Source organism: Salminus brasiliensis, chromosome 18, assembly GCF_030463535.1.
Source record: "Salminus brasiliensis chromosome 18, fSalBra1.hap2, whole genome shotgun sequence".
NCBI lineage: Eukaryota > Metazoa > Chordata > Actinopteri > Characiformes > Bryconidae > Salminus > Salminus brasiliensis.
The window spans coordinates 416,379-443,103 of record NC_132895.1 but is presented as its reverse complement, the minus strand read 5'-3'; the positions used below and the strand labels follow the sequence as shown (position 1 = coordinate 443,103).

The 26,725-nt window shown below is 45.2% G+C and overlaps 3 protein-coding genes across 4 annotated transcripts in view; 1 reads left to right on the top strand and 2 right to left on the bottom strand.

Annotated features, from left to right (window-relative positions):
- The first annotated feature begins 1,910 nt into the window (after positions 1-1,910).
- Positions 1,911-4,033, top strand: LOC140539629 (heart- and neural crest derivatives-expressed protein 1-like). The gene is made up of 2 exons (XM_072662372.1): positions 1,911-2,342; positions 3,944-4,033. The coding sequence occupies exons 1-2, from the start codon at positions 1,959-1,961 to the stop codon at positions 4,031-4,033; spliced, it is 474 nt and encodes a 157-aa protein (XP_072518473.1). The 5' UTR covers positions 1,911-1,958.
- Positions 4,034-4,573: 540 nt separating this feature from the next.
- Positions 4,574-11,819, bottom strand: sap30l (sap30-like). The gene is made up of 4 exons (XM_072661451.1): positions 11,216-11,819; positions 9,925-10,047; positions 8,688-8,786; positions 4,574-6,584 (listed from the first exon to the last, which is right to left on the bottom strand). Exons 1-4 carry the CDS (start codon positions 11,402-11,404, stop codon positions 6,456-6,458), a joined length of 540 nt encoding a protein of 179 aa, XP_072517552.1. The 5' UTR covers positions 11,405-11,819; the 3' UTR covers positions 4,574-6,455.
- Positions 11,820-17,313: 5,494 nt separating this feature from the next.
- galnt10 (UDP-N-acetyl-alpha-D-galactosamine:polypeptide N-acetylgalactosaminyltransferase 10 (GalNAc-T10)) overlaps positions 17,314-26,725 on the bottom strand; it is a 35,590-nt gene continuing 26,178 nt past the window's right edge. The window contains exons 8-14 of one of the 2 annotated variants that reach the window (XR_011977839.1): positions 25,293-25,400; positions 21,444-21,665; positions 20,072-20,188; positions 19,041-19,190; positions 17,537-18,301; positions 17,376-17,421; positions 17,314-17,329 (exon numbers count right to left, since the gene is read on the bottom strand). Coding sequence is in view for 1 of the 2 variants with exons in the window: in XM_072662396.1 (XP_072518497.1) it covers positions 18,134-18,301; positions 19,041-19,190; positions 20,072-20,188; positions 21,444-21,665; positions 25,293-25,400 (765 nt within the window). In the remaining variant the exon portion in view is untranslated. Of the gene's footprint in view, positions 17,330-17,375; positions 17,422-17,497; positions 18,302-19,040; positions 19,191-20,071; positions 20,189-21,443; positions 21,666-25,292; positions 25,401-26,725 lie in introns of those variants that run through there. The other variant, XM_072662396.1, reaches the window with a different exon arrangement.

The following is a 26,725-nucleotide window of genomic DNA, read 5'->3' as shown; positions in this document are numbered from 1 at the left end:
AAGCTCCCCCAGTCAGAGCTGTGGTTCTACAGTGGAGGTGAAGGGAAGCAGACGTCTGAAGCTCTACTAAAAGCTCCTCACAGAAAGTTCTTCACCTAATGGTGATGAAGACGCTGCCTGATGCCTGAGACACGGTTCTACCAGAGTTCTGAGAAGAGCTCGGCTCTAGAACCTGCTTTTAGAACCAGATCATTAAAATGAGGGATACATGCTGCAGGGTGTAGTGCGGCTACAGAAAGTAGTCCCTAAAGAAAACTGGATTAGTGGAGATTCTCTATTCACTATTTTACCTTCATCATCATCATCATCATCAGCATCATTCCAAACTAACTCTAAGTCTTCCTCTCAGGCTCTGATTGGGGGATGTAGGTGGTGTCAGACTCTCTGCCTCTGCTGCTGTGTGAACCTCGGCAGCTCCTCTCTTACACTGGGTAATAAATCTGTGTTAATTCATTAATGAGTAAACTCTGCTCTGCTGGCGGTTCTTAATGATTCTGCTCTTTAAACCCTGTTTACAGTCTGCCCCCGTCTCACACACTCAGCAAGAAGGGGCTGTACGCAGCGGCCCACAGCGGCCCACAGGCCAGTACCGCCCTCATCAGGAGCCCCCCTCAGGAGCCCCCCTCGGCTCCCCGAGCTTCAGGCTGGATTTAGAGAGAACACGGACACATAAATGTAACCTGTCTCAGGGTTCTAGCTAACAAGGTCCTGCTTCTGGTTACAAAGTACCGTGATCACACCAGCATACCAGAAGAACCGAAACCAGTGAACAGCTGAACCTCGTGCTCCAGTCTCTAAACTGGGTCTATAGAACCTTAGACACAGTAAAGGGTTCCGGACTGTGGAAGGTTTGAGAACCCCTGCTTTAACCCCTTAAACCCTGCGTGTACAGCAGCTCCCCACAGCCAGGGCTTCACTCTCACAAAACTACTCTACTGGACCACATGGACCAGCTTCATAGTCCCTACAACAGAACCCTGTGGGACGCCGCAGGACGCGCTACACTACCACAGCTGCTTCATCCATCCCCCGGAAATTAAACCCAGTTCAGCTTCAGTTTTTACAGTAGTTTAAGCTTTCGGGTTAAAACTACATCATTAATCAGGAGTCTAAGGGCTTAAAGAGCCACAGAGCCACACCAGAACCACAGAGCTATTTACACACACAGAACCCTCAAACAACTACACTTCTGCTGCAGAACATAACTACTAATATTCCCAGTTCTGTATGATGAAACAAGAACCCACAAATATTTATTTCAACCAAAAACTAATGAAAACTAACAGACTAACAATCAAATAATTACAATGAATATATATATATATATATATACATGAACACAGAGATAGAAATAGATATAATGTTTAAGAAAAATAAATAAAATGTAAAAAAAAAAATCCAGTTCAATGAAAATGATGTTTAATTTAATTGTTTTTGTTTTTACTATTTATGTTTCCTTGAAATGTAATGGATGAAACATTCACAAAACATTTAAATAAATTAATAAAGTACGTTTAGATTTTATTTCATATTAAAAGGATATATTAATGCTATATACTATAATAAAAATATATTATAATGGTTTTGATGGTATGTACTGGTTTTCACTGCAGCTGGACCAGTATCAGACCCAGTGTTTAACTGGACAATCAGCCTCAGGACTGGACGGTAAAGAATCAGTGTTCTCGTCCAGCCCTGGTGTTCATCACAGCCGGTTATTTGCTCCCACCTCCCGGGGTGTGTGTGTGTGTGTGTGTGTGTATAAAGCCCACGCAGTGGAGACCCCCTCCCACACTCAGCAGAGGAGCTGCTGTACCTCGACCCTGTGAGGACTGTGGAGGAGTGCGTGCCGAGGCGATCCGCAGTGGGATGCAGGCGGGGGCTGGTGGGAGGATGGTAGAGCGCCGGTGGTCCGCACAGCTCTGCTCCTCTTCCTGAAGGAACACCGTCCTCTCCAGATGAACCTCATTGAGACCTTCCAGCACCCTCCGTTCCCCTTCCTCCCCCGATGTGCTCAGGATAACCCCTACTTTCCAGGCTGGGGTGCGAGTCCCGGTCCTGCACCCCCAGTCACGGGGCAGGAGGGTCAGGTTTGCGCCCCGGGCCGCAGGAAGGAGCGTCGGAGGACGGAGAGCATGAACTCGGCTTTCGCTCAGCTCCGAGGATGCATCCCCAACGTCCCCTCCGACACCAAGCTGTCCAAAATCAAGACCCTCCGGCTCGCCACCAGCTACATCGCCTACCTCATGGAGGTGCTGGCCAAGGAGTCCGGCGGCCCCGAGGCCTTTCGGGCCGAGATTAAGAAGTACGACAGCAGGGAGGGGAAGAAGAAGCGGGACATGGTCAGTACGGCACATTTCACCACCCTGTTTTCCAGTTCTCCTGATTCTACAACCTTCCTGTTTTCTCTTCACAACATTCCCAAATGTCCTCTCAGTTCTCTGATCTTTAATCACGGCTGATTTTCCTGCTTTTCAATTCCCCTCCTTCGTCCGTTCAGATTTTCCTAGTCCTACGTTCCCATTCCTCTCCGTCTCTGCCTTCTCCTCTTTTCCCACTGCTGCAATCTGAACCCTCCACTTCTCCCAGTGTTCCCAGTTTCTCAGGCTGCAGGTCTGGTCCGTTTAGTCCTGCAACTTAAAAACTGCAGGTCAGTTTTCCGGCTGGGTTTAGGCCTACTCCTGGACGCAGCAATGTCCGCACAGATCCTCACTTCAGCCGAACAGCCCTATAAAGGGTTCTACTACAGAACCCTCTCTAAAGAACCTCTGAAACCATCTCACATCAGCAGGATTATCCCGACCTCAGAACCTAAAGCCGGCTGTGCAGTTCAGTCTCAGGATTTTTGATAAATTAATTAATTCTCCTGAACCATACTGAACCGGGTCGGACAGGTTCCTCAGACACGGATGAGGCCTAACACGGAGTTCTAATAATAAAGCTCCACCACTCTTTAAAGCACCAGACTCATCAGGCGGTCCATCATGTAACCAAGACCAGAACCAATTAAGCATTCAGATTCTCTGGTTCTCTATCTAGAACCACTGCTTGCCTGAATGGGAACACCCCTGATAATCAGTCAGATGCGCTGAGGGTGATCCTCTGTTAACCAGAACATGAAGAAAAAACTTTTATAACAAAATTAAATTAATAACATTTCATTAGAAAACAAAAATATAAAGAAAGAAAAAGGCAGGAATATAAATAATAAATAAAAGATTTATAAGACTTTTTTAGAGTGAAAATAAAAATGCAGCTTTAGATCAGGTTCATTTCAGTTCTCTGAATAATGAATCAGTTAATGTGAACAGAGGCGTTCAGAAGGGGGGGTGTGAAACGCTCGGTTCTAGATAACCTCCCCCAGTCAGAGCTGGAGTTCTACAGTAGAGGTAAAGGGAACGCCTGAAGCTCTAATAAAAGCTCCTCACAGAAATTGTATTTTAAATTTAGAAAAAAAAAAGTTTTTAACTCATTTTTAAAAATGTTTTTGTTCCCATTAATTAATGGATTAAGATCCACTTTTCATCTCGTCTGTTTTTAGAGAATAAACAGGAATGAAATGAAAAATGGAAGAAAAATGAATAATCTTCCAGGGTTCTGTAGAAGACCATTGTCTTAGAGAACCATCAGAGAACCTAAACTGGTCACCTATAGGGAACGTGTGCTGTGTCAACCAAAAAGGGGTTCCACCGGTGTTTCAGTGGTCTACAGCCGTTCTAGCTGAGTACTTTGATAGGGTTCTCCGACTCTCTCAGCCCATTTTAATGAGGTAAAGAATCATCGTTTTAATGATGTTTTCCTTCTTATAAAAACTTTCAACCGCAGAACCCTTTTAATATTACCAGGGTTCTAGATAAAACCCTGGCCTTTACTAAAGAACCCTTTAAAAAGAGTGTACCTCTTCTCATTCTCTCCAATCTCCTGCTTTTCTCAGTGTTCTCAGGCTGCAGGTCTGGACCGGTCAGTGAAGCTGAAGTTCGGGTCCAGGTCCGGTTGGCCTCAGCAGGTCTGGGAGCTTGAGCTCGACCCGTGATGTCACCGGTTCTCCTTGATGCAGTGGAGAGTGAAGAGCAGCGGGCAGACGTCCTCACAGACCGACGTTCTGTGGATCACTGCGCTGCTTCTGGACTCTGCATATAACAATCATCTACCTCACGCCTGCAGAACCGGAGGAGCCGGAGGAGGAGAGACAGCCAGGCTGGTCAGCAGGGGTCAGAGCTAACGGCCGTTAATCACAGCTGTAATAAATTATTTCTGATAAGTGTTGAATTTGTAATGGTTGGTTTTATATTCCTGAATGTTTGACTTATTCTGAACATATTTATAATAAAGTTTAAACAACCAGAACTTCTGAGCTCTTTATTCTCTCAACTCGGTTTTCTGAGAAGCACGAGTCTCAAATCCCTCAGAAGTAAAGTAGATTTCCCACCAAGATCCAACCAGAGAGTCACAGAAGTGAAATCAGTGACACTCCTGAGGGGCCTCTAGGGGCCACCTGGGGTACTACAGCCCAACACCCACAAACTAGTCTAGAAGAGAAAGGGGAGCTGAAGAGGGAGAGGAAGACGGCGGGTGGGTTGATTTATACGGTTTATTAAAAGCATATGCAGTCTTTATTTATTTATCTAATACACCAGTTAGATTCATGAAGAACAGCCAAGGTCTAATCAAAGAAAACAGTAAAAGCCGTAACAGAGGGAACCTACAGGACACAACTTAAACACCGAGCACCACTCTACAGAACCAAAGGAAAAACAAACAGAACCTGTGCACGGTACACAAACGAGGACGGCCCGACCGGGCGAGTTAAAACTGCGAGAGAGAGAGAGCTTAAATAAAGAAAAGGGTCAGGGCTGAGAGAAGACCCTCCTGCGTGTCCGGGTGGTCTCCTTCAGCCTCCTCAGTGTTTCAGACGCCCCACACACAGAAAAGCACTGACCAACAGAACGGGACGCTCTGGAGCGACCGAGAGCACTCGACCCTACAGTCAGAACTGATCATCGAACACCAGAACCGGACCTCACTGATACGCTCCCTTTCAGGGCTGAATGCAATGAAATCTTCCTCACAGCAATGTTCCAATATCTAGTGTAAAGCCTTCCCAGAAGAGCAGAGGCTGCAGCAAAGGAGGACAGACTCTCGGCCCTGACTTCAGGAGGAACTAGAGTTAATTCTATACTTCTATTAATTATTATTTTCTCGTTAATGATAACGATAACTGAACCACAACTGCGTCTTTAAGACTGATATGTAAATGAACTCTGTTCTGATTGGCTACCCTGGACTGTACCTCATTCAAAAAACACTGCATCAACAGCTAGCCTTAAATTCCTGCAGGCTGGATGGGTGGGGCCAAACGGCTGCAGGCTGGATGGGCGGGGCCAAAATGCTACAATGCATGTCATTATGTCTGTTTGTGCAGTTTCCATATATGGGCTGGGGGCGTGAACAGTATTAGACTAGACTAGATTTCAATACGGGACAAACTATTAATTATTTTAATTAAATTCTATTAAAATAATCAATTATTATTAGTTGACGTTATTTACTTATGATTATTATTACTGTTAGGATGCTGTATATGTAAACTGAGTGAAACTCTTCTCCTTAAACCAGTAAAACCAGTGTCCAAACCTTGGTCCAGCACTTTCGTTTAAAGCCCGTCTCTGAGAGTGAGGGACGGCTCTGCAGTGAAGGCATCAGAAGAGGAAGACAGTGCTAAAGTCAGACAGCAGTGAACAAGTGCATTGGTTCTAACTGTCCTCCCGCCTCGTAAGCTAGGGCCTGTGACCCCACCGGCGTCTGCAGGCGAGCTGACGGAGGAGGCCGTGAGGAACAGCAGCAGGGCTTCAGCATCAAAGAAAGAGTCTGACTGAACAGAAACACCAACACCACAGCAGGGAGACGTACGGCCGGGTCGGGCAGAAGACCAGCCGGAAGCAGGACGGGCTCGCAGTGAGAGGAACAGGCTGACCGAGCAGAGTGAAGGAGACGCAGAGGCTTTCCAGACGGTCAGTGTGTTACCGGGGCTTTCGGCTGGACCGCAGCACAGCTGGGCGCAGCGTGTGGACAGAGTCACAGTCCAAAACACACTACTGACAGGATCCACACTCCACTGCTGGAGGAGCCGGAGATCAGACGCAGCTCTGTGGAATACGTTCAGGGAGACACTCGACTGTTTTTGGCACAGAAGCTGGAGCCAGCGTGCAGCAGTCCCTCTGAAAAGGTGGAACGCTCCCAGAAGCTTTAAGGCAGAAAGAAATAAGACAGGTGTACGCAGTCGTCCTCTCCCACAGGGGTGTGTGTGTGTGTGTGTGTGTGTGTGTGTTCGATAGTCTTGTAGATTTGTGTAGATGAATACGAGCATGTTCACATTAAACTCTTTACCCTGCGAGCGTCTGAGCAGTCTTTAGAAAGGCCTGCACGGCCACCGGGGGGCGCTACCGAGAGAGGCTTTATTCCAGCTGTTTGCTTCCGTCCGATTTCTGGTCCAGTCGGCTCTTGCTGCTCTTCACCATATAAATAAAATACGTCAGAGTTTCCTTCTCGTTCACCGGGATGTTCCGGAAGTGGCGGCTCACCGTCTGAACAGAGAAAATAATCCCAATAAATAAAAACAGCAGACTACAGGGGTCTACAGGGGCTCAATTAACTAAAACATCAAATATTAAACAATAATTACTATAAGAAATATTATTGATAATGAATTAGCAGTAGATAATTTGATTTGCTGTCAAAATGAAGGTTATATACACTTTTCTTCCTATTTGAAAAAAGATTATTATTATTATTATTTATATTATGTGTTCTGATTTTGCAGAACAATTCTTATTTTGTCCAAAATAAATAAATAGGTACATTTTATAAACTTGGCTCAAGTTTTACTCCTCAGCCTTCCTACCATTTATTATCCTGTTACTGTTTATTACCTGAATATATAATATATAATTCAAAACTATTAATTAACTAACATTTAATTATCTACATGTCTAATATAAAAAAATGAATTACTTAAGTATATTTACCTGTACTACTACAAATACAAATCTAATCTAATAAAGATAAATAACTGTTACCACATTACTAACATTATTGTTAAATACAATATGTAAATACAGTGCAGAAGTTTAAAGTCTGTTGAAAGCTCATGTTGATGCTCTGAGAGTAAATACGTGAACAAATCCTCGACAGGAAACAAACTGAAAAAACATTTTTCACAGAATTTAACAGTAAAAATGAAACAGAATATTTTAATGTTGGAACTTTTGCGCACGGCACATTCAGAATGGGATTTTCTCCGTCTGTCGTTCAGTAAATCAGTAGGGGTGTGTTAGAGTATCTCTGTAGACTCAAGTACACTCACATCATCCCCTAACCAGGAACATAAGACTGTACAACACTACCACTTATAATAATAATAAATGATAATAATAATAAATGATAATAATAATAAAACTGCCGCAATTGTTATTATTTACAGTGTAGGAGGCTGCATGTGTGTGTTTGTGAGAAACAGCAGTAGTATATAATATATATCAGGGGTCAGTGTGGAGCAGTGTGCGCGCTCAGAGCTAATTGGACAGACGTGCTGATTGGAGATTTATTAATGATGTGTGATCCTCAGTCCCGGCCCGAACGCCTTCCTCTGCCCTCACAGACCTCCAGCCTGAGGCAGCTTGTTAGCGCAGCGCTAACCCAGCTGGATTAGCTTTCACAAAGTTCATAATGACACACAGCCAGCAGCTCACACACTCACTACATCACCTGCACTAACGAGCTACAGACACACACACACACACACACACACACACACACACACACACACACAGGTTTGGAAACAGGTTGCTCAGGGCAGAGGCACTGACTGAAGAGTCTCACTTGATCTCAAAACTAAACATTCCAGATAAATAATAATAAAATTTAATATCAGTATGTTTGGCCGTTACCTTTACCAAATTGAACTACCCAAGCAGCCTCAGAGCCAGTGAGCCAATCAGCATGTCTGTCGTAAACTGCAGATTGGCTGATCAGTTCCCCTGAAGTTTAAGGTTAAGAGAGAGAGGGAGCGGTCGGTGTGATGCTCGTTCGACCATATAACTGCCCTCCTTATATGACGATGCTGTAGGGTCCCAGCCCTGCATGTTATTAACATGTACAGTTGCCTGCAAAAGTTTGGGGAATCCTGTTCACATGATGTATTATGATCGTGTGTTATGGGTAAATAAATGAAGATCATTATAGATGGAACGATTGATCAGCTATGAATCAGAATCTGCAGATTTTCAGTCCAGATATGTGGTCAGTGATTGGTTGTGATGGGAAAGTAATATCATGTAATTTTAACTTATAATAAATCATAAATCAATTTTCCTGATAAAGTGAGTGATCAGTAGGAGTGTACAGGAGTGTGTCTCTAGAGGACGGGACTTATCCACACACACATGGAGTTTAACAAGGGGTGCAGGCTTTTTCACACACACACACACACACACACACACACACACACACACACACACACACACACACACACACACACATAACAGCTAATTTAGGATACGTAAGAGGGGTGAGAGGGGAGCTCAAACTATAGCCAACATATGAAACACGCAGAGCTGCTTCACACTTAAAACACAGTGTAGTTACACTCAATGTTACACAGTAAGGGGTGTGTGTGTGTTTCTCCGTACCTCTGCCAGCTGGGCTTTGTTCAGGCCCGGTCTGGTCTGGATCTTGTAGTGCCGTTTATAGCGCCTCAGTGTGTTCACCTGAAGCTGGAACAGGTCCACCTGAGAAAAGGAAAACCCAGCTCAGCTCATCAGACAGCAAATGTGTTATATATATATATATATATATATATATATATATATATATATATACACACACACACACACACACACAATCATGTCTAAATACACTTCTTAAAAAACCTGCACTTTTATTGTTGCTTAGCAACTTCCCAACCAGATCTTCAATAATACTTTATGAATCTGTATCCATCGTGATTAATAAAGGCAGTTACATACGTGTGCATACGTTAATAACTGACCCCTGCTAGGGGCCTGTATAACCACTGATGACCAACTACAGCTTAATGCAGCTCACTTTATAAAGGGTTTATAACCATAACAAACAATTACCTCAGGTTTTAATTAGATGTTATAATTCATTATGAAAACATTATGAATGGTCTGGCCATGTAATAATTATTTTATTTAAAGCTTTTAAAGGTATCCCAGGACAAAAACTAAAAAACAAAAAGATCAAATGGATGTTGACCAAGATAAACAATTAAAATACCCAAACACAATAAGTGGACTATAACTGGTCCTAATCCAGCTCTGCCTCTTCATATACATGTTAAATTAATAATGAATCTGATCACTGAGCTAAAAGCTACTCAGCTTACCGAGCCAGTCCTGCTTAGTGTGATCACAGACTGAACCGAGCCTCCCAACCTAACCCACCCATCCTGCACCTCCCAGATCACGGTCTCAGGTAATGCTGAGGTAAATGCTGCATTAACAGAAGCAGTGTATTCCTCCACCTCAGTGACTGCTGAGTTCATAGGGGCTATAAACTGAACTCTGCACCTCTTCCTCAACACACACATTCAGTGCCTACTGCCCCTCAGATTTATTATATTTATTGCTGTATTTCTTGCTTTGCGTTGCACTACACCCTTTATGTAGTATTGTGTAGTATAGCTCTGCGGTCCTATAGGAACGTAAATTTGCTCCTCTGTGTTCTCTTTCACGTCCGAAACGACAACAGAAGCCTCTCGACTTGCACCGCTTCTCAACCTGCGGGTCCTGCCCCTCTGGTGGGCCGTGAGGAGGAACGGCGTGTGAGAACACACCCCTCACTGAGCTCCGGCTGCTGTGTGAAAGGGGAGGAGAGAAGGAAAGCACAGATGAGGTCCGGTACCTCCGGGACTTCAACGTCATGATCTGGAGACTCTCCTCCGTCATCACTGGTTTTCCTCTTCCGCTTGTTGCGGACGCTCTGGATGAAGTTTTTGTGGAAGTCACAGATGTACAGGTGTCGGACCTGAAACAGAGGATTCAACAGAGGTGGCGGTTTGATGGGGGCTGTTATTAAATAACGGCAGAAAGCAGGTGTATTAGCTTTCATTCACATTCCTACTATAAATCATACTGAATTATATACACTCATAAATACATTCTGATGAGGGGAACGGTCTCACCCACACAGCTCCAATGATTCAGCTTTTTAATATATATATATATATATATATATATATATATATATATATATATATATATATATACACATACACACACACAAAACAATCTCTACATATGAATGCATGTATATTTTTATATGTCCAGTACATTTAGAAATTTGCATATCATCTAAATATGTATATTTAGTACACACACATATATATATACATATATATATATATATATATATATATATACACACACACACATTCATTCATTTTACATAATTAATATATTTATGTATATTGAGTATAATTCAGTAAAACTGAGGAATGGCCTGAGCCTTTCCACAAGCATTACTGTGATCATAATAAACCTAGACCTGACCCTCAGCTTATTTACAGAATTTTAATCCAGTTTAAAGTGCTTTTATACTCCATTTAAATTCCCTTTCTGAGTTTAAAAGCTTATTAATTTAAAGATATCACTAATTAAAACCCCCCAGCACTGAACCCCCCCCGTTCACTGGCTAACTCCAGCGCTGAGCTGCCTTCCTCACCCAGCTCCAGCTCGCCTTCACCTGCGTTTAAGGACTTTAATAAGTTTTAATAAGTTTTAGTGAGTTTTAGTGAGTTTTAATGAGTTTTAGTGAGTTTTATAAGCAGTTTACTGAGCTGTTGAAGCCTGTTTATCTGTTTATGAGAGAAAGCACACTGAACTGTGTGTAAACTTGGTTAGCATTAGCAACATTAGCCTACACTTTCCAGTTTCCCTTTCCTAAAGGAGTTTAAATGTAGTTAGTCTTAAACTCTGGTTAATGTGTGGTTTGGTGTTTTGTGGTAAGCTGAACCCCTCAGAAGGAGAACAGCTCGTTAAGTGTGAATGAGGCGGACTCTCCACTCGCCGGAGAACTCTCCGGTCCACCTTAAGTGCTGCAGCGTTTAAGGTGGACCGGCTAATTCGAACACGAAGCGAACTTCAGCCCGCTGTTCAGCAGCCGTGCGTTTTAAACGCCCCCTAAACCCTCTTACACTCTTATCGATGTCCAGCTTGAGCTTCTTCTGAGATATGCTCTTCTGGATCCTCTTACTGAAGCTGGCGTTCCCCGCCGGCCGGCCGCAGCGCTCTCCGTCCGCGATCAGGCAGCAGCTCTGCCCGAACAGAGGCCCCGGAGCCGGCGGTCCGTCGTGGCTGTCTTCCTCCGTGCTGAAGCCGTTCATAGCGGGCTGGCCTGTCCCCAGAGAAGCCGGGGAAGGAGACGAACTGATCCCGCTCGGATCTTTGGAACTTATTTAATCGGTCTGCTGCGGTTTGTTTACCGTGACGCTGCTGGTAAACAAGTAAACAAACAAACAAACAAAACAACACGCGAGCCTAACCGCTCTCAGCAGCAGCAGCAGCAGCAGCAGCGCAGAGCCCCTTACACTCACTCTCACGGGTTCCTACATCGATTAAACCCACCAAACCTGCGGCCTTCACCTCGTGCAGCTCCAGGGCAGTGGTGCGCAGTCGCTGCTGGGGTAAAGTCGGGGTTTATTCCGCCGTTTTTAGGCAAAATGTAAGAAATAAAACCTCACTCAAACAGACACACTGTCCGAACTGCAGTCCTGGTACCGGATGCTCCCCACTTGCAACCCCATTGGCCCGTTCTCGATGTGGGCGGACTCTGGCGGGGCTTGCTCGCGTTTTGATTGGGTAAGGCCGCCGTCAGTCGTGCTCGTAACATTTCCTAGTTCTCCACCGTGTGTTTGTGAGGGGGCTGATTTACACGCCGCTCTTCGGCAAGGTGAAGCCAAACGCCTTTCAAATGCAAATCCCACTCTCACACACCCCCCCAAGTCCCCTCAAGTCCCCCCCAGCCCCCCAGCAGGACACACTCAGCACCACTGCGGCCCAAAAACGCCTCAGCAGTCTGGACTCAGAACTTTGGACGCGACGAACAAAGACAGGTCCGACTCAGCCTGGCGCACTTTCAGCTGCGGCTCAGTTTCAGGACTTTCCCACAGATTAGGAAATGAATGAGGAGTTACACGAGAGGGGAAACACTGCAGGAGGTGAAACAGCCCCCCTCCAGCTCCCGAAACAGGGCTCGAGGCAGAGGGTTTGACACAAACCCTGACAAAGGGCGGGACTGTACTCACGCCCACCACTAGGGGGAGGTAGAGTCATATAGGAGAGCAGGGAAAGGGCATTTAAAGAGTCATAATAATAATAACAATAATAATAATAATAATATTCGTGTATTAGGATTGTACTGCTGTGTACAGATATGTATTGCTGCCAATAGAAAAATAAATAAAATGATTACAAGAAAATAAGGAAGTGTGATGCTCACATTAGCGCTGCCTAGCCTAGCTTGCTAATTTGGATACGTGCAGCAGTTCTTCACCCAGGTGACTAGTGTTAGTTTTCAGTCTATTTAGTTTTACTACCAGATTGCTGTGAAGTAGCCGCTGTGTGTAGCCTCGTACTGCTTACACTGGTGGGCGGGGTTTATGTACATGTTGGGGGTGTGGCTATAAGGAGTCAAGACTGTGATGTAACAGTTTTGGGGCTGTTTGAGGTTCACGGTTTCTCACTTCCATCGACTGAACTCCCAGTACTCAACCAGGACCAGATAAACACGGTTCCACAGTCTAGAGCAGATGGGGGGATTGGGGGGCTATCCGTACCCCTCACATCACTAGCACCTCCTACTGCGCCTGAAACTCACTCCTACAGAATTACAGAAACGTTTACTGCTATATGAAATAAACCGCTGCGCTGCTGACTGCAGTTATACCTGTCCAACTACACTGCAGATGAATTCCACCTAACCTCATCGTTAGCACATCAAAGTGAACGAGACGAATGATGAACAAAGAGGAATGAACAGAGCTTTAACATAAAAGATAAGGGTTTATTTTACATTTCAGAGAAAATATGTTACAGTTCCAGTTCACCTGTGCAGCGTTCCGCATCTAAACATCTGTCCAGGTGTTTGTTTAGGTTTGTATAAAAATACCTCTGACTGCACAGCGTCCTGCGGGACGTCCCACACATTAAAACGGCACATGTTGATAACCGGCGTCTGCTGTGGACACCTTTAAAAATCAGAGTTTCAGTTGAAAACGTTATAGAACATTAAAAAATCACATTTTACAAAATAGAATTTTATTAACATCTTAAAAAGCTTCCCTTCACCCTGATCAGAATAAAAAACACCTCTACAGGTGGAACACCGCAGCGCCCGAGTGCTCATCACCAAGCCCCTCACTGAAGAGACCTCCAAAACCTCCTGAACATGAAAGACCAGCCCTGTGATCCGTCTGCTGTGATACTGTGCTTTAGGGCTGCGGTCAATAACACTGCGCTGACCAGTGCAGCCAAACCCACAGAACATGATGAATGGACGTTCTCAGTATCGCCCCCTGTTGGAGATGCTCTGCACGCTTCTGCTTGTTCTGCCGGTTCTGGCTGCAGTCGGTCAGTGAGCTGAATCAGACTGGTTTTAGATCGGATATGCCAAAGAAATCTGGAAAACTGGTTCCTGAAGACTGAAACTGGGAACCAGCTGATTATATTAAATACATTCAACTCACACACCTACACTCTTAATAACAGAGTTATGTGAAGCTACTTTTGCTTCCCTACACCACTTTTCAATGGACCATTTCTATAAAAGAATGATGTGAATCTGAAGAACCTTCATTAAACATCTGAAGAAGTTCCACATCACACAGAGGTTCTACATCCGTTAAAGGGGCGGTGTTTTTTTAGTTTTTACAAACTTTTCTGCATAATAAAACATTTTCATTGTGAACAAAGTGATGGGGGGGGGGGATGAAACGCTTGGTTCTAGATAACCTCCCCCAGTCAGAGCTGGAGTTCTACAGTGGAGGTTCTAGATAGGCTCCCCCCAGTCAGATCTGTTCTACAGTGGAGGTTCTAGATAAGCTCCCCAGTCAGAGCTGTGGTTCTACAGTGGAGGTTCTAGATAACCTCCCCCAGTCAGAGCTGTGGTTCTACAGTGGAGGTGAAGGGAAGCAGACGTCTGAAGCTCTAATAATAAAAGCTCCTCACAGAAAGTTCTTCACCTAATGGTGATGAAGACGCTGCCTGATGCCTGAGACACTGTTCTACCAGAGTTCTGAGAAGAGCTCGGCTCTAGAACCTGCTTTTAAAATCAGATCATTAAAATGGTGGAGGGATACATGCTGCAGGGTGTAGTGCGGCTACAGAAAGTAGTCCCTAAAGAGAACTGCATTAGTTCAGATTCTCTATTCACTATTTTACCCTCATCATCTTCATCATCATCATCATTCTATATAAAACTCAGGAGACTCGTGTAGCTGCACTGGTGGGTTTGGATAGGAAATAAATTATGGGCTGTATCTGTGGTGTTGCAGTCATGGCGACCGATACCTGCTTCCATTCACCTCCACTGTACAGAGATCAGACTGGGTCAGTTTCTCCACACCAAACACCCTCAACCCCCTGTACACCCCCCCCCCCCCCAACCGAACTCTTCTCCAACACAGAGTTATGAGGAGAATTCTGAAAGATTGGTGGAGTGCCCCTTTAAAAGTTTAACCTAGCAAGCCCAGACCCTCTGAAGACCCTTTACCTTTAAAAGGGAGGAGCCAAAGCAGGGACAGGATTAGAGGTTTCTGATAAATCAGCAGATAAAAGGTTGGTGTTTCTAATAAAATGGACACTTCTAGAAGAGGTGTAATGAACGAAAACCTTCCACCTGAATATGGACATCCCTTAATAAGCATCCACTCTCTCACACACACACACACACACACACACACACACACACACACACACACACACACACACACACACAGTTAATTGGAGATAAAGGCAATTAGAAAAACACAACATTAATTAAATGCAGTTCAGTTTGGCCTGTTCACACTGACTACAATCAAAGATGGGTAACGCAATAAGACAAAAGTATTGGGACGCCTGCTCATTCACTTTGTCTTCTGTAATCAAGGGTATTAAAAGTAGTAAGGAGTAGCTGTCTCTACTGTCCAGAGAAGAAGACTTTCTACTAGATTCTGGAAGAGGAGCATTGCTGTGAGGATTTGATTGCATTTAGGAAAGAAATGTCAGGATGTTGGATGATCATCACCCGACCTCATCATCCCCAACTCCTCCCAAAACTGGTGCCTCAGCAGCATTACCAGTGGGCTCCACTAAACCAGATCACCTCCTCAAATGAATGAAGCTGAGTCAGAAATGGTTTGAGCTCCTAAATCGATCAACAAACAAAGCAGGAAAGAAAGAGACGAGCCCAGAGCCCAGAGGCCAGAGCCCAGAGCCCAGAGGCCAGAGGCCAGAGGCCAGAGCCCAGAGCCCAGAGGCCAGAGGCCAGAGCCCAGAGGCCAGAGGCCAGAGCCCAGAGCCCAGAGGCCAGAGCCCAGAGCCCAGAGGCCAGAGGCCAGAGCCCAGAGGCCAGAGGCCAGAGCCCAGAGGCCAGAGGCCAGAGCCGCTGTCTTCGGCTCCTCTGGACTCTGTGCCGGGCGATGCGCCGCTCTCCAACAGCAAGGCACGCGGGTTAGATTCAAGTTTAAGATGCAGGAGTGCTTAATGCATCAAACCAAAGGGAACGGGTTCTCTGGGTTCCACCACTATCAGACAAACACACTCGTTACCTCGCTCACACACACTCAACAAAACACACACTCCACTTCACTCCACTGAAGTGCCTCTGATCCGCAGTCAGAGGTTTAGTCCGTCAGGCCAGACTCGCTCCCGGGCTCCTCCTTCGGCTGGGTTCCTGACCAGCGGTACCAGGTTCTGTTGTTGAACAGCTGTCAGGTGAGCAGGGGATGATGGGAAGGTTGAATATGGTGGAAAAGGACAGGAGAAAGAAATGAGCAGTGACGGCAAATCCAGGTCCAGAGAGTCCAGAGAGTGGATGGCCTAGCATTACCTACTGATGCTAGCTAGCATTACCTAATAACGTTAGCCAGCATTACCTACTGATGCTAGCTAGCATTACCTAAAAACGTTAGCTAGCATTACCTAAAAACGTTAGCCAGCATTACCTAATAACGTTAGCCAGCATTACCTAATAACGTTGGCTAGCATTACCTAATAACGTTAGCTAGCATTACCTAAAAACGTTAGCCAGCATTACCTAATAACGTTAGCTAGCATTACCTACTGATGCTAGCTAGCATTACCTAATAACGTTAGCTAGCATTACCTACTGATGCTAGCTAGCATTACCTAATAACGTTAGCTAGCATTACCTACTGATGCTAGCTAGCATTACCTAATAACGTTAGCCAGCATTACCTACTGATGCTAGCTAGCATTACCTAATAACGTTAGCTAGCATTACCTAATAACGTTAGCTAGCATTACCTACTGATGCTAGCTAGCATTACCTAATAACGTTAGCCAGCATTACCTACTGATGCTAGCTAGCATTACCTAATAACGTTAGCTAGCATTACCTAATAACGTTAGCTAGCATTACCTAATAACGTTGGCTAGCATTACCTAATAACGTTAGCCAGCATTACCTAATAACGTTAGCTAGCATTACCTAATAACGTTGGCTAGCATTACCTAATAACGTTGGCTAGCATTACCTAATAACGTTAGCCAGCATTACCTAATAACGTTAGCCAGCATTACCTAATAACGTTGGCTAGCATTACCTAATAACGTTAGCCAGCATTACCTAATAACGTTAGCCAGCATTACCTAATAACGTTAGCTAGCATTACCTAATAACGTTAGCCAGCATTACCTAATAACGTTAGCCAGCATTACCTAATAACGTTGGCTAGCATTACCTAATAACGTTAGCCAGCATTACCTAATAACGTTAGCCAGCATTACCTAATAACGTTAGCTAGCATTACCTAATAACGTTGGCTAGCATTACCTAATAACGTTAGCCAGCATTACCTACTGATGCTAGCTAGCATTACCTAATAACGTTAGCCAGCATTACCTAATAACATTAGCCAGCATTACCTAATAACGTTAGCTAGCATTACCTAATAACGTTGGCTAGCATTACCTAATAACGTTAGCCAGCATTACCTAATAACGTTGGCTAGCATTACCTAATAACGTTAGCCAGCATTACCTAATAACGTTGGCTAGCATTACCTAATAACGTTAGCCAGCATTACCTAATAACGTTGGCTAGCATTACCTAATAACGTTGGCTAGCATTACCTAATAACGTTAGCTAGCATTACCTAATAACGTTAGCTAGCATTACCTAATAACGTTGGCTAGCATTACCTAATAACGTTGGCTAGCATTACCTAATAACGTTAGCTAGCATTACCTAATAACGTTGGCTAGCATTACCTAATAACGTTAGCTAGCATTACCTAATAACGTTAGCTAGCATTACCTAATAACGTTAGCTAACGATACTTGATTATGCAAAACCTAACAAATAAAGTGAGCTAGCATTAACTAATGACTGTAGGTAGTATTACCTACTGATGCTAGCTTGCATTACTACAATAACGTTAGCCAACATTACCAACTAATATTAGCTAGCATAGCCAGTTTAAAAATATCAATGATATAAAAACATAGCTAGCTCAGTAGCTGGCTGTCCACAGTCATTAGCTAGAACAGACCGGTTCCTAGCCAGCATGAGCAAGTTAGCTAGCATTAGCTACTGAAAATATGGCGTGTTTTAGCCGTAGCCGCGGAGTTAGGCTGATGTCACATGACTCAAATCTCTCACTGTCCGAGAACGTTCGGCGAGTGATCTGCTGAAGAACAGACGGTACCGCTGCCTGTGTTCCTAACAGAACTCTAGGTTCTCAGGTTCTAGATCACGTTTTTGTGGCGTATTTCTGGTTCAGTCAGGAACCGAGAGCTGCACGGCGTCTCCACCTCCAGCAGAGTCCACCTTTCGGCCCCAGGCCTCTGAAATCCAGCTTCCCTCAGGCCCGGCCGCTCGGCGCTGAGCCTCAGGAGTCCTGGTGGCGGTTAAACTGCTCCAGAACGGTGGAGTTGGTTCTCTCGAAAACCCACTGCTGGCTGGGTGAGCTGGAGTCGCAGAAGCTCATGAAGACTCTCTTCTCCGTGGGGTTGGTGTCCACACAGCTGTTACTAATGGGGTGGAACAGAGTCTTATCCTGCAGGAACACAGACACAGCAGAGGGGACACGGTCATCACCGACACTGCTAATGACGGTCAGTCAGTCAGTCATTTTTACCTTCTGTAAATCGAGCCGTAAAATAACCTCCGCTTATGTCATGTGGGTCGATATTCCATCATAAGGACTTTTCACGGCTGTACTCCAGCATGGAGGAGCTCAGACGGGCACGGACACCTCGGATGGTTCAGGTCTGTGTTGAACCTCAGCCGAATCCAGAAGACCAGCCAAAGCACTCGGCGGCTCAGAGGCGCGGCCCTGCTGGCAGCTCTAGGCCAGAGTTCTGAACAGGCTGCTGCTTAATTCACACTAAATCTTCACCATTACTGTCAGGGTTACTAGACTGGGCACCACCCCGAGGTGACTGACGGCAGTGCATTAATCGAGAAGCCACGCCCCTCTCAGTCACTTATGCTGAGATTTCCTAAACCATGTGAATCGGTCCTAACTTTAACACTAGACCCATCCAAAGCGCGAGAGTCAGCGCGAGAGTCAGCGCGAGAGTCAGCGCGAGAGTCAGCGCGAGAGTCAGCGCAGGGTAACTGAGTTAGTGCAGCAGATCCGGAACACACATCACTGAGCTGAGAGTCTGAGCGTCTACACTGTCCTGGGGAGGATCACGAGAGGACACAGGTGGAAACACTCCAGACTGGGCGGGGCTAGGGCGGAGACAAAGACCAAAGCAAAGAGGCACACGGAGCATGAAACGGTCAATCACCTTCCTGTAGCGCCACAGCTGGTTCCCCTTCATGCCGTGGCAGTCGTACAGCGTAACCGGGCTGTTGTGTGAGATCGCGTCAAAACACACTTTCTTGGTATGGAGCGGGTCACCCACCCTAATGTCCTCCCTCCACCCGAACGTAAACACCTGAAAAACAAACAAACAAACATTTTAGAGAAAATCAGATGTAAAGTCTGACCACAGGTCAAACGCCTGATCAGAGGTCAAACGTCTGATCAGAGGTCAAACGTCTGATCAGAGGTTAAACGTCTGATGACAGGTCAAACGCCTGATCAGAGGTCAAACGTCTGATCAGAGGTCAAACGTCTGATCAGAGGTTAAACGTCTGATGACAGGTCAAACGTCTGATGACAGGTCAAACGCCTGATCAGAGGTTAAACGTCTGATGACAGGTCAAACGCCTGATCACAGGTCAAACGCCTGATCACAGGTCAAATGCCTGATCACAGGTCAAACGTCTGATCAGAGGTCAAACGTCTGATCACAGGTCAAACGCCTGATCAGAGGTTAAACGTCTGATGACAGGTCAAACGCCTGATCAGAGGTTAAACGCCTGATCACAGGTCAAACGCCTGATCAGAGGTTAAACGTCTGATGACAGGTCAAACGCCTGATCAGAGGTTAAACGTCTGATGACAGGTCAAACGTCTGATGACAGGTCAAACGCCTGATCACAGGTCAAACGCCTGATCACAGGTCAAACGCCTGATCAGAGGTTAAACGTCTGATGACAGGTCAAACGTCTGATCACAGGTCAAACGCCTGATCAGAGGTCAAACGTCTGATGACAGGTCAAACGCCTGATCAGAGGTCAAACGTCTGATCAGAGGTCAAACGTCTGCTTAGTTTGATCTCGGTCAGTGTCTGGGAGCCCCAGAGAGCATCACCGCCTCTGGGTGGGTAGGATGGTCCTCCCTTCTGGATAGTGGGGGGCACTGAACATGACTAAAGTAGAGACAGTGGTGTGTGTGTGTGTGTGTGTGTGTGTGTGTGTGTGTGTGTGTTACCTGTCCGTGGCTCCAGGCAGTTTCTCCTCGTCCTTTTACACACGTCTCCACCCGCAGCGGAGAACCGGAGGAGAAGTGTTTACTCTCCATACACAACCCACTGCCCACGTTCCGCAGCTGCAGAACACACACACACAGTTCACACACAGTTCACACACAGTTCACACACAGTTCACACACAGTTCACACACGGAGCCGTCAGACATACCCAGATGCTGATTCTCAACATTCTCTGCCCTCCATAAAATTCCTCTTAGAACTAACTTCTCTCTCTTTACCTTCCCCGAGTAAATGGCCACCCAGCCCGACCTGCTGGAAGATTGCCCGCTGAGGTCCCCTCTACCTGCATCTAACCAGCTGCCACCTACCAGTCCAGCCAGCGGGTCCCCCCCCCCAACCCGCCACCACCCATGGCTCACCCGCCTGCCGCTGCTGCCTGTTTGGTGGCCGTGCTGAAACCTAGATGGACTCGTGCCTGTCTGACACTATTAATATCACCACTATTAACTTTCTGTTGTATCTGCTTTGGTAATTTTTATCATTAATGTTTAAAACAGTCTGGCCAGAGGAGGATGGGTCCCCCTTGTGAGTCTTGGTTCCTCCCAAGGTTTCTTCCTCCAGCTCTGAGGGAGTTTTTCCTTGCCACTGTCGCCGTTGGCTTGCTCACGGGGGTCTTTGATCCTTCATGTTATTCCTTCTTTCTTCTCTGTCTCTGTTCTTTATTAAGTAATAATTATGTAAAGCTGCTTTGTGACGACAACAGTTCCAAAAAGCTATACAAATAAATCTGACTTGACTTGACTTGTATGGTGGTTGCTAAGGCTATGGTATAGCTAGGTAGTTTCTTTCTAGATAGTGGCCCAGGTGGTTGCTTGTGTGCTGCTGGGTGGTTGCTATGTTGCTCCAACTGATTACTAGTACACAGACTGCTTATGATTGTTCAAGGAACTGACATTAATAAAAATAATATAATTAAATCCAGAGCTGTGCAGATCTGAAGACGTTTATTCTTAATACTGTGAATTTTGGAACACACACACACACACACACACACACACACACAGTCAGCAGTGCAGACTCACACCTGTATGAAGTCAGATGTAAATGCACATCAATTAATATTTAATTAAATCCATAAAATAACCAAAGAGTATAAGCATGTTCATAATAACCGACCCCCCAAAACAGCAATAATAACAAATCTAACAGATAGAAATGCACATTTAATTAACATCATCCAGTCACACCTAGTCCACTCAGAATGACGAAGAATAAATGGTTAATTAGAATAATTTATGTATAGTGTTTAATTAGATGTTTAATAACTAAATCATTTGAGTAACTGATAAGTAATTAATAGACTGGTACACACCTCCCCCCAGGCTGCGGCCGGAGGCTCCACGGGTGGGTAGTGTTTGGGCAGGTCCCAGGCCACGTCCGTCATAAACCACTTAAAGTTCTTACAGTTCAGCCTGGCCCTCAGCTCCTTCTGTGCAGTTACATCCCCTGCAGACAGGTGGCGATATTCCGGCCGCCGCTGGTAAATATACTCAGCATATTCGTCCATCCACACCTCCGCCACCCGCTTCAGATTCTGCAGAGAGAGATTAATATTAATATTCACCCTAATGAGAGACTGTAGCTCCGCCCCCTCAGTGTATATCACAATACCTACATTTAGAGTTATTAATATTCACCCTAATGAGAAACTGTAGCTCCTCCTCCTTAGTGTATATCACAATACCTACATTTAGAGTTATTAATATTCACCCTAATGAGAGACTGTAGCTCCGCCTCCTCAGTGTATATCACAATACCTACATTTAGACTTATTAATATTCACCCTAATGAGAGACTGTAGCTCCTCCTCCTCAGTGTATATCACAATACCTACATTTAGAGCATTATTAATTATTATTCACCCTAATGAGAGACTGTAGCTCCGCCTCCTCAGTGTATATCACAATACCTACACATTTAGAGCGTTATTAATATTCACCCTAATGAGAGACTGTAGCTCCTCCTCCTCAGTGTAGATCACAATACCTTCATTTAGAGCCTTATTAATATTCACCCTAATGAGAGACTGTAGCTCCGCCTCCTCAGTGTATATCACAATACCTACATTTAGAGCGTTATTAATATTCACCCTAATGAGAGACTGTAGCTCCTCCTCCTCAGTGTATATCACAATACCTACATTTAGAGCCTTATTAATATTCACCCTAATGAGAGACTGTAGCTCCGCCTCCTCAGTGTATATCACAATACCTACATTTAGAGCCTTATTAATATTCACCCTAATGAGAGACTGTAGCTCCGCCTCCTCAGTGTATATCACAATACCTACATTTAGAGCCTTATTAATATTCACCCTAATGAGAGACTGTAGCTCCGCCTCCTCAGTGTATATCACAATACCTACATTTAGAGCGTTATTAATATTCACCCTAATGAGAGACTGTAGCTCCGCCTCCTCAGTGTATATCACAATACCTACATTTAGAGCGTTATTAATATTCACCCTAATGAGAGACTGTAGCTCCTCCTCCTCAGTGTACATCACAATACCTACATTTAGAGCGTTATTAATATTCACCTTAATGAGAGACTGTAGCTCCTCCTCCTCAGTGTATATCACAATACCTACATTTAGAGCATTATTAATTATTATTCACCCTAATGAGAGACTGTAGCTCCGCCTCCTCAGTGTATATCACAATACCTACATTTAGAGCGTTATTAATATTCACCCTAATGAGAGACTGTAGCTCCGCCTCCTCAGTGTATATCACAATACCTACATTTAGAGCGTTATTAATATTCACCCTAATGAGAGACTGTAGCTCCGCCTCCTCAGTGTATATCACAATACCTACATTTAGAGCGTTATTAATATTCACATTAATGAGAGACTGTAGCTCATATTGATAATATATTATGATTATATGATTATTATGATTATTTGTTTCTCTTAATGATGAAACTGCAGACCAGCACTCTGCAGACCCACTGTGTGTGACGGGGTGTGTGACGGGGTGTGTGACGGGGTGTGTGACGGGGTGTGTGACGCAGGGTCTGAGTTATATCCACAGGGTTAACTAAGGTCAGGTTTATGCAACAACATTACCACCTCTGACCACTGGGGGCACTGCTGCTCTACAGATCACTCTGAACCCTTCCTGCACTGTTTACTGTTACCCCAGTTTAACTGTTTAACCTACAGTGTGTGTTACACTGCTTATTACTGCTTATTACTGCTTATTACCATGTTTATGAACATGTGTATTCAGTCTGCTACTGTAGAAGACAATGAGAAAAAAAAGACAGATAAGGGGAGGAAATAGAAGGAAGATAAAAACAGAAGAGGCAGAGGACAAATTAACTATTAAAATAATATTATAAACAGCTCAATCATTGTTCTTGTTTGTTAAATATGAATAAATATGAATATTAAATAGGGTTAAATCAGCTGATTTCATCTTCATAAGCTCAGAAGAGTACTGTAACACTATGCAGAGTATTACTATCCAAACACCATTAACTTCTTACGGAATTAAAATTACACACTGTCAGAGACTAAATACAGACCAATCACAGTCAAGGGGAGGAGCCTTAAAATAAATGGTACAATGAAAAAGACCAAACACAGCCAGGGGGAGGAGTCTCAGAACAAATCAAGCAGAGATTAGGACCAATCACAGTCAGGGGCGGGGTCTCAGGAAACAGAATGCAGTGATCAGGAGGAGCAGACTGCAGACTCTAAACCTGTCCTGTCTGGTCCACTCTGATTGGCTGATGTGGGTTAGGACGAGGAGAAGAGGAGGGGCCGTGCGAATCTGGTTACTGAACTATCGCTTTAAACCCCCCATCCCCCCCCCCCCACTTCGTAGTATCGCTTCAAATCAGAGTGGGCCGGAGGGTCCCGCAGTGAAAGCTCCTTTGAGATTCGGACAGATGCGTCCACAATGGAGTCCATTAACTCCACGCTCATTAACATTCCTGCCGTACGCGAGTCCGGCCTGAGCCGGGCCTCCTTCAGCGCGGGGAGCAAACACTGGAGCAGAGCCTTCACACAGCCCCACTGTCACTCATACTAACCCACAGAACCCGAGGTTCTGCACAGGGCTCCTGACCCAACCTACACCCCCATTCACCTCCTGAACTCCTCCCGGGGAACCACCCAGGAGTCTGCACTCCTCCACTGCAGAAGTTGGAACACTGCTGTGAGAATCTGATTGCATTTAGCCTCAGTTGGTCTCAGTTCTGACACTCCAGCTCGTCCCAAAGGAGTAAGCAGTGCTGTAGACCACACAGACCACTCACTGCAGAGACTCCAGACAGAGGCACCATCGGCACGGGAACCGAGCTCTGAGAGCTTGGTGAACTGGGTTTCTGTGGCCGAGCAGCTCCACACAAGCCCGAGATCGATGTGTACGATGCAGAGTGTCGGCCGAGTGTCGCTGCACTGGAGACGTGAGAAGAGAACTGGGTTCTCTGGAGTGAAGAACCACACGGCACTACCTGCCAGCCTGACGGAGGAACCTGGGCTTGGTGGAGCAAATGAGCAGAACAGCACATGCTCCTTTAACTGAACAACAAATTCCCACAGATACAGTCATGTGAAAAAGTTTGGACACCCATGTAAACCTTTTTCTTTTTGAACATCTGTGTGTTCAGGGGTTTAAACTGATCTCAGAACAGTTAGAAATCAGCTGTTCCACTGTTCCCTAAATTATTTACAAGAGGAACAGCTGACCAACATGGACGGGTCAGACCATCCCAAGTCAGGTCAAGTCAAGTCAAGTGGGTTTTATTGTCATTTTAACTACATACAGAGAACACAGTGAAACCAAACAACGTTCCTCCAGGACCATGGTGCAACATAGACAGTGCATACAGAACACAAGTGCAGCACAACACAGTGCAGACAGAGGATAATAAATAATTGAGTGTAGCACCTTCCCAGCACGTTCAACCCAGCAGCAGAACCTCAAGATGAGTAAAGAACAGTCCAAAAAATTATTTCAGTCCCAAAATATTTCATCACAGTATGGAATAATACGGGCAGTCCAACAACTCATATAGGTATGGTTTAAGTGTCCACAGACTTTTGCCCAGTGCAGTTTTTACTTTAAGGCTTGCAGTTAGCACCATGTAAAGGGAGGGGGCTCTTTGTGTGTGTGTGTGTGTGTGTGTGTGTGTGTGTGTGTTCACTCACTCGGGCGAGGCTGACTCCTCCCGGCACTTTGTAGGGGACGTACTTCCTGTAAATATGGCCGACTCGAGAGCAGGGGATGTCTTCCATCCGGCCACCGCACATCCAGACCTGCAGGGGTCAGGAGAGAGCTGAGGACACACATCTCACCTGATACTTTACAACAGCAGAGATCGCATACAGCGGATACAGGCGGATCAGTACAGAGGAGTACAGGATATGTGGTGTATTTGCAGTCGGGTCTATAGTATTTGGACAGTGAGCCACTGTTGTGCTGCTGTTGGGCCCTTGAGTCTTCACCGTTTTTGCTCCTTGGGTGTCGTAGCAATGGCTGTCCACCGCTCCGGGCATGTATGCTCAAAGTCACTGTGTGTGTGTGTGTGTGTGTGTGTGTGTGTGTGTGTGTTCACTGCACGGATAGATTAAAGGCGGAAGCCAAATTCCAGCCAGTCTCCAGCACTAATGGTGAAACTGGTTGTCTTGTCGTGGAACAGTGATGCTGTTGGTGGAGTACAGAGACAACACTACACACACTGTGTCACTGTCTAAATATGGACACTCTATAGAGTAAATAGTCTATGTGGTGTAGTGTATTTAGTGTAGTGTATATAGTGTAGTATATACAGTGAATAAGGTGTATATAGTGTATTGTATATGTGTAGTGTATATAGTGTAGTGATGCTAACAGCAGTGCAGATCAGTGTTTTTTTAATGAAAATAATTTATAATAGTTAGAGATTCAACAACAGCCTCATATCAGAGAACAAAGAGCCTCCGCTCGTCTGTGTGTGTGTGTGTGTGGACGGCAGTCTGAGCCCGTCAGAGGGAGCGTCTGTCTCAGACCGAGGGAGGGTGAGGGTGTGTGTACGTGTGTGTGTATGTGTGTGTCTTTGTGTGTCTGTGTGTGTATGTGTAAATAAGCTCACAGCTCATGAATAATTAATCAGTCCAGCAAGATCAGGACCAAGATCAACAACATCAAACACATCACAGGAGGAAGAGGAAGAGGAGGGAGAGGAAGAGGAGGGAGAGGAAGGTTAGCTGGTGTTCATGAGGAATGTCTGGGAGAACTCCAGCACCGTGTACAGAGCTCCTATCACTTAATGCCAGCGTAATGTGTAAATATAAATATAACATATAATCTATAATAACTATATAAATATAATAAATAAATAAATAAATAAATAAAGAGGCCTCCTCCTCTTTCTCCTCCTCCTCTTCCTCCCATCCTACACAGCTCAGAGGTAGGGCAAGTGGAGGCTAACACTGCTGAGAACAGTAACCTCCAGCTCTCTCTTCTACTGATTACCCACTGTCCTCCTGAACTCCTGACCACACAGCTAAAGCTCTGCTCCTGAAACCTGCAGCATTTCTTCTTAAGGACAGTGTGGGAGAGCGGTAACTTCAGCAGACCAGCTTCAGCTCGCTCTCGCGCT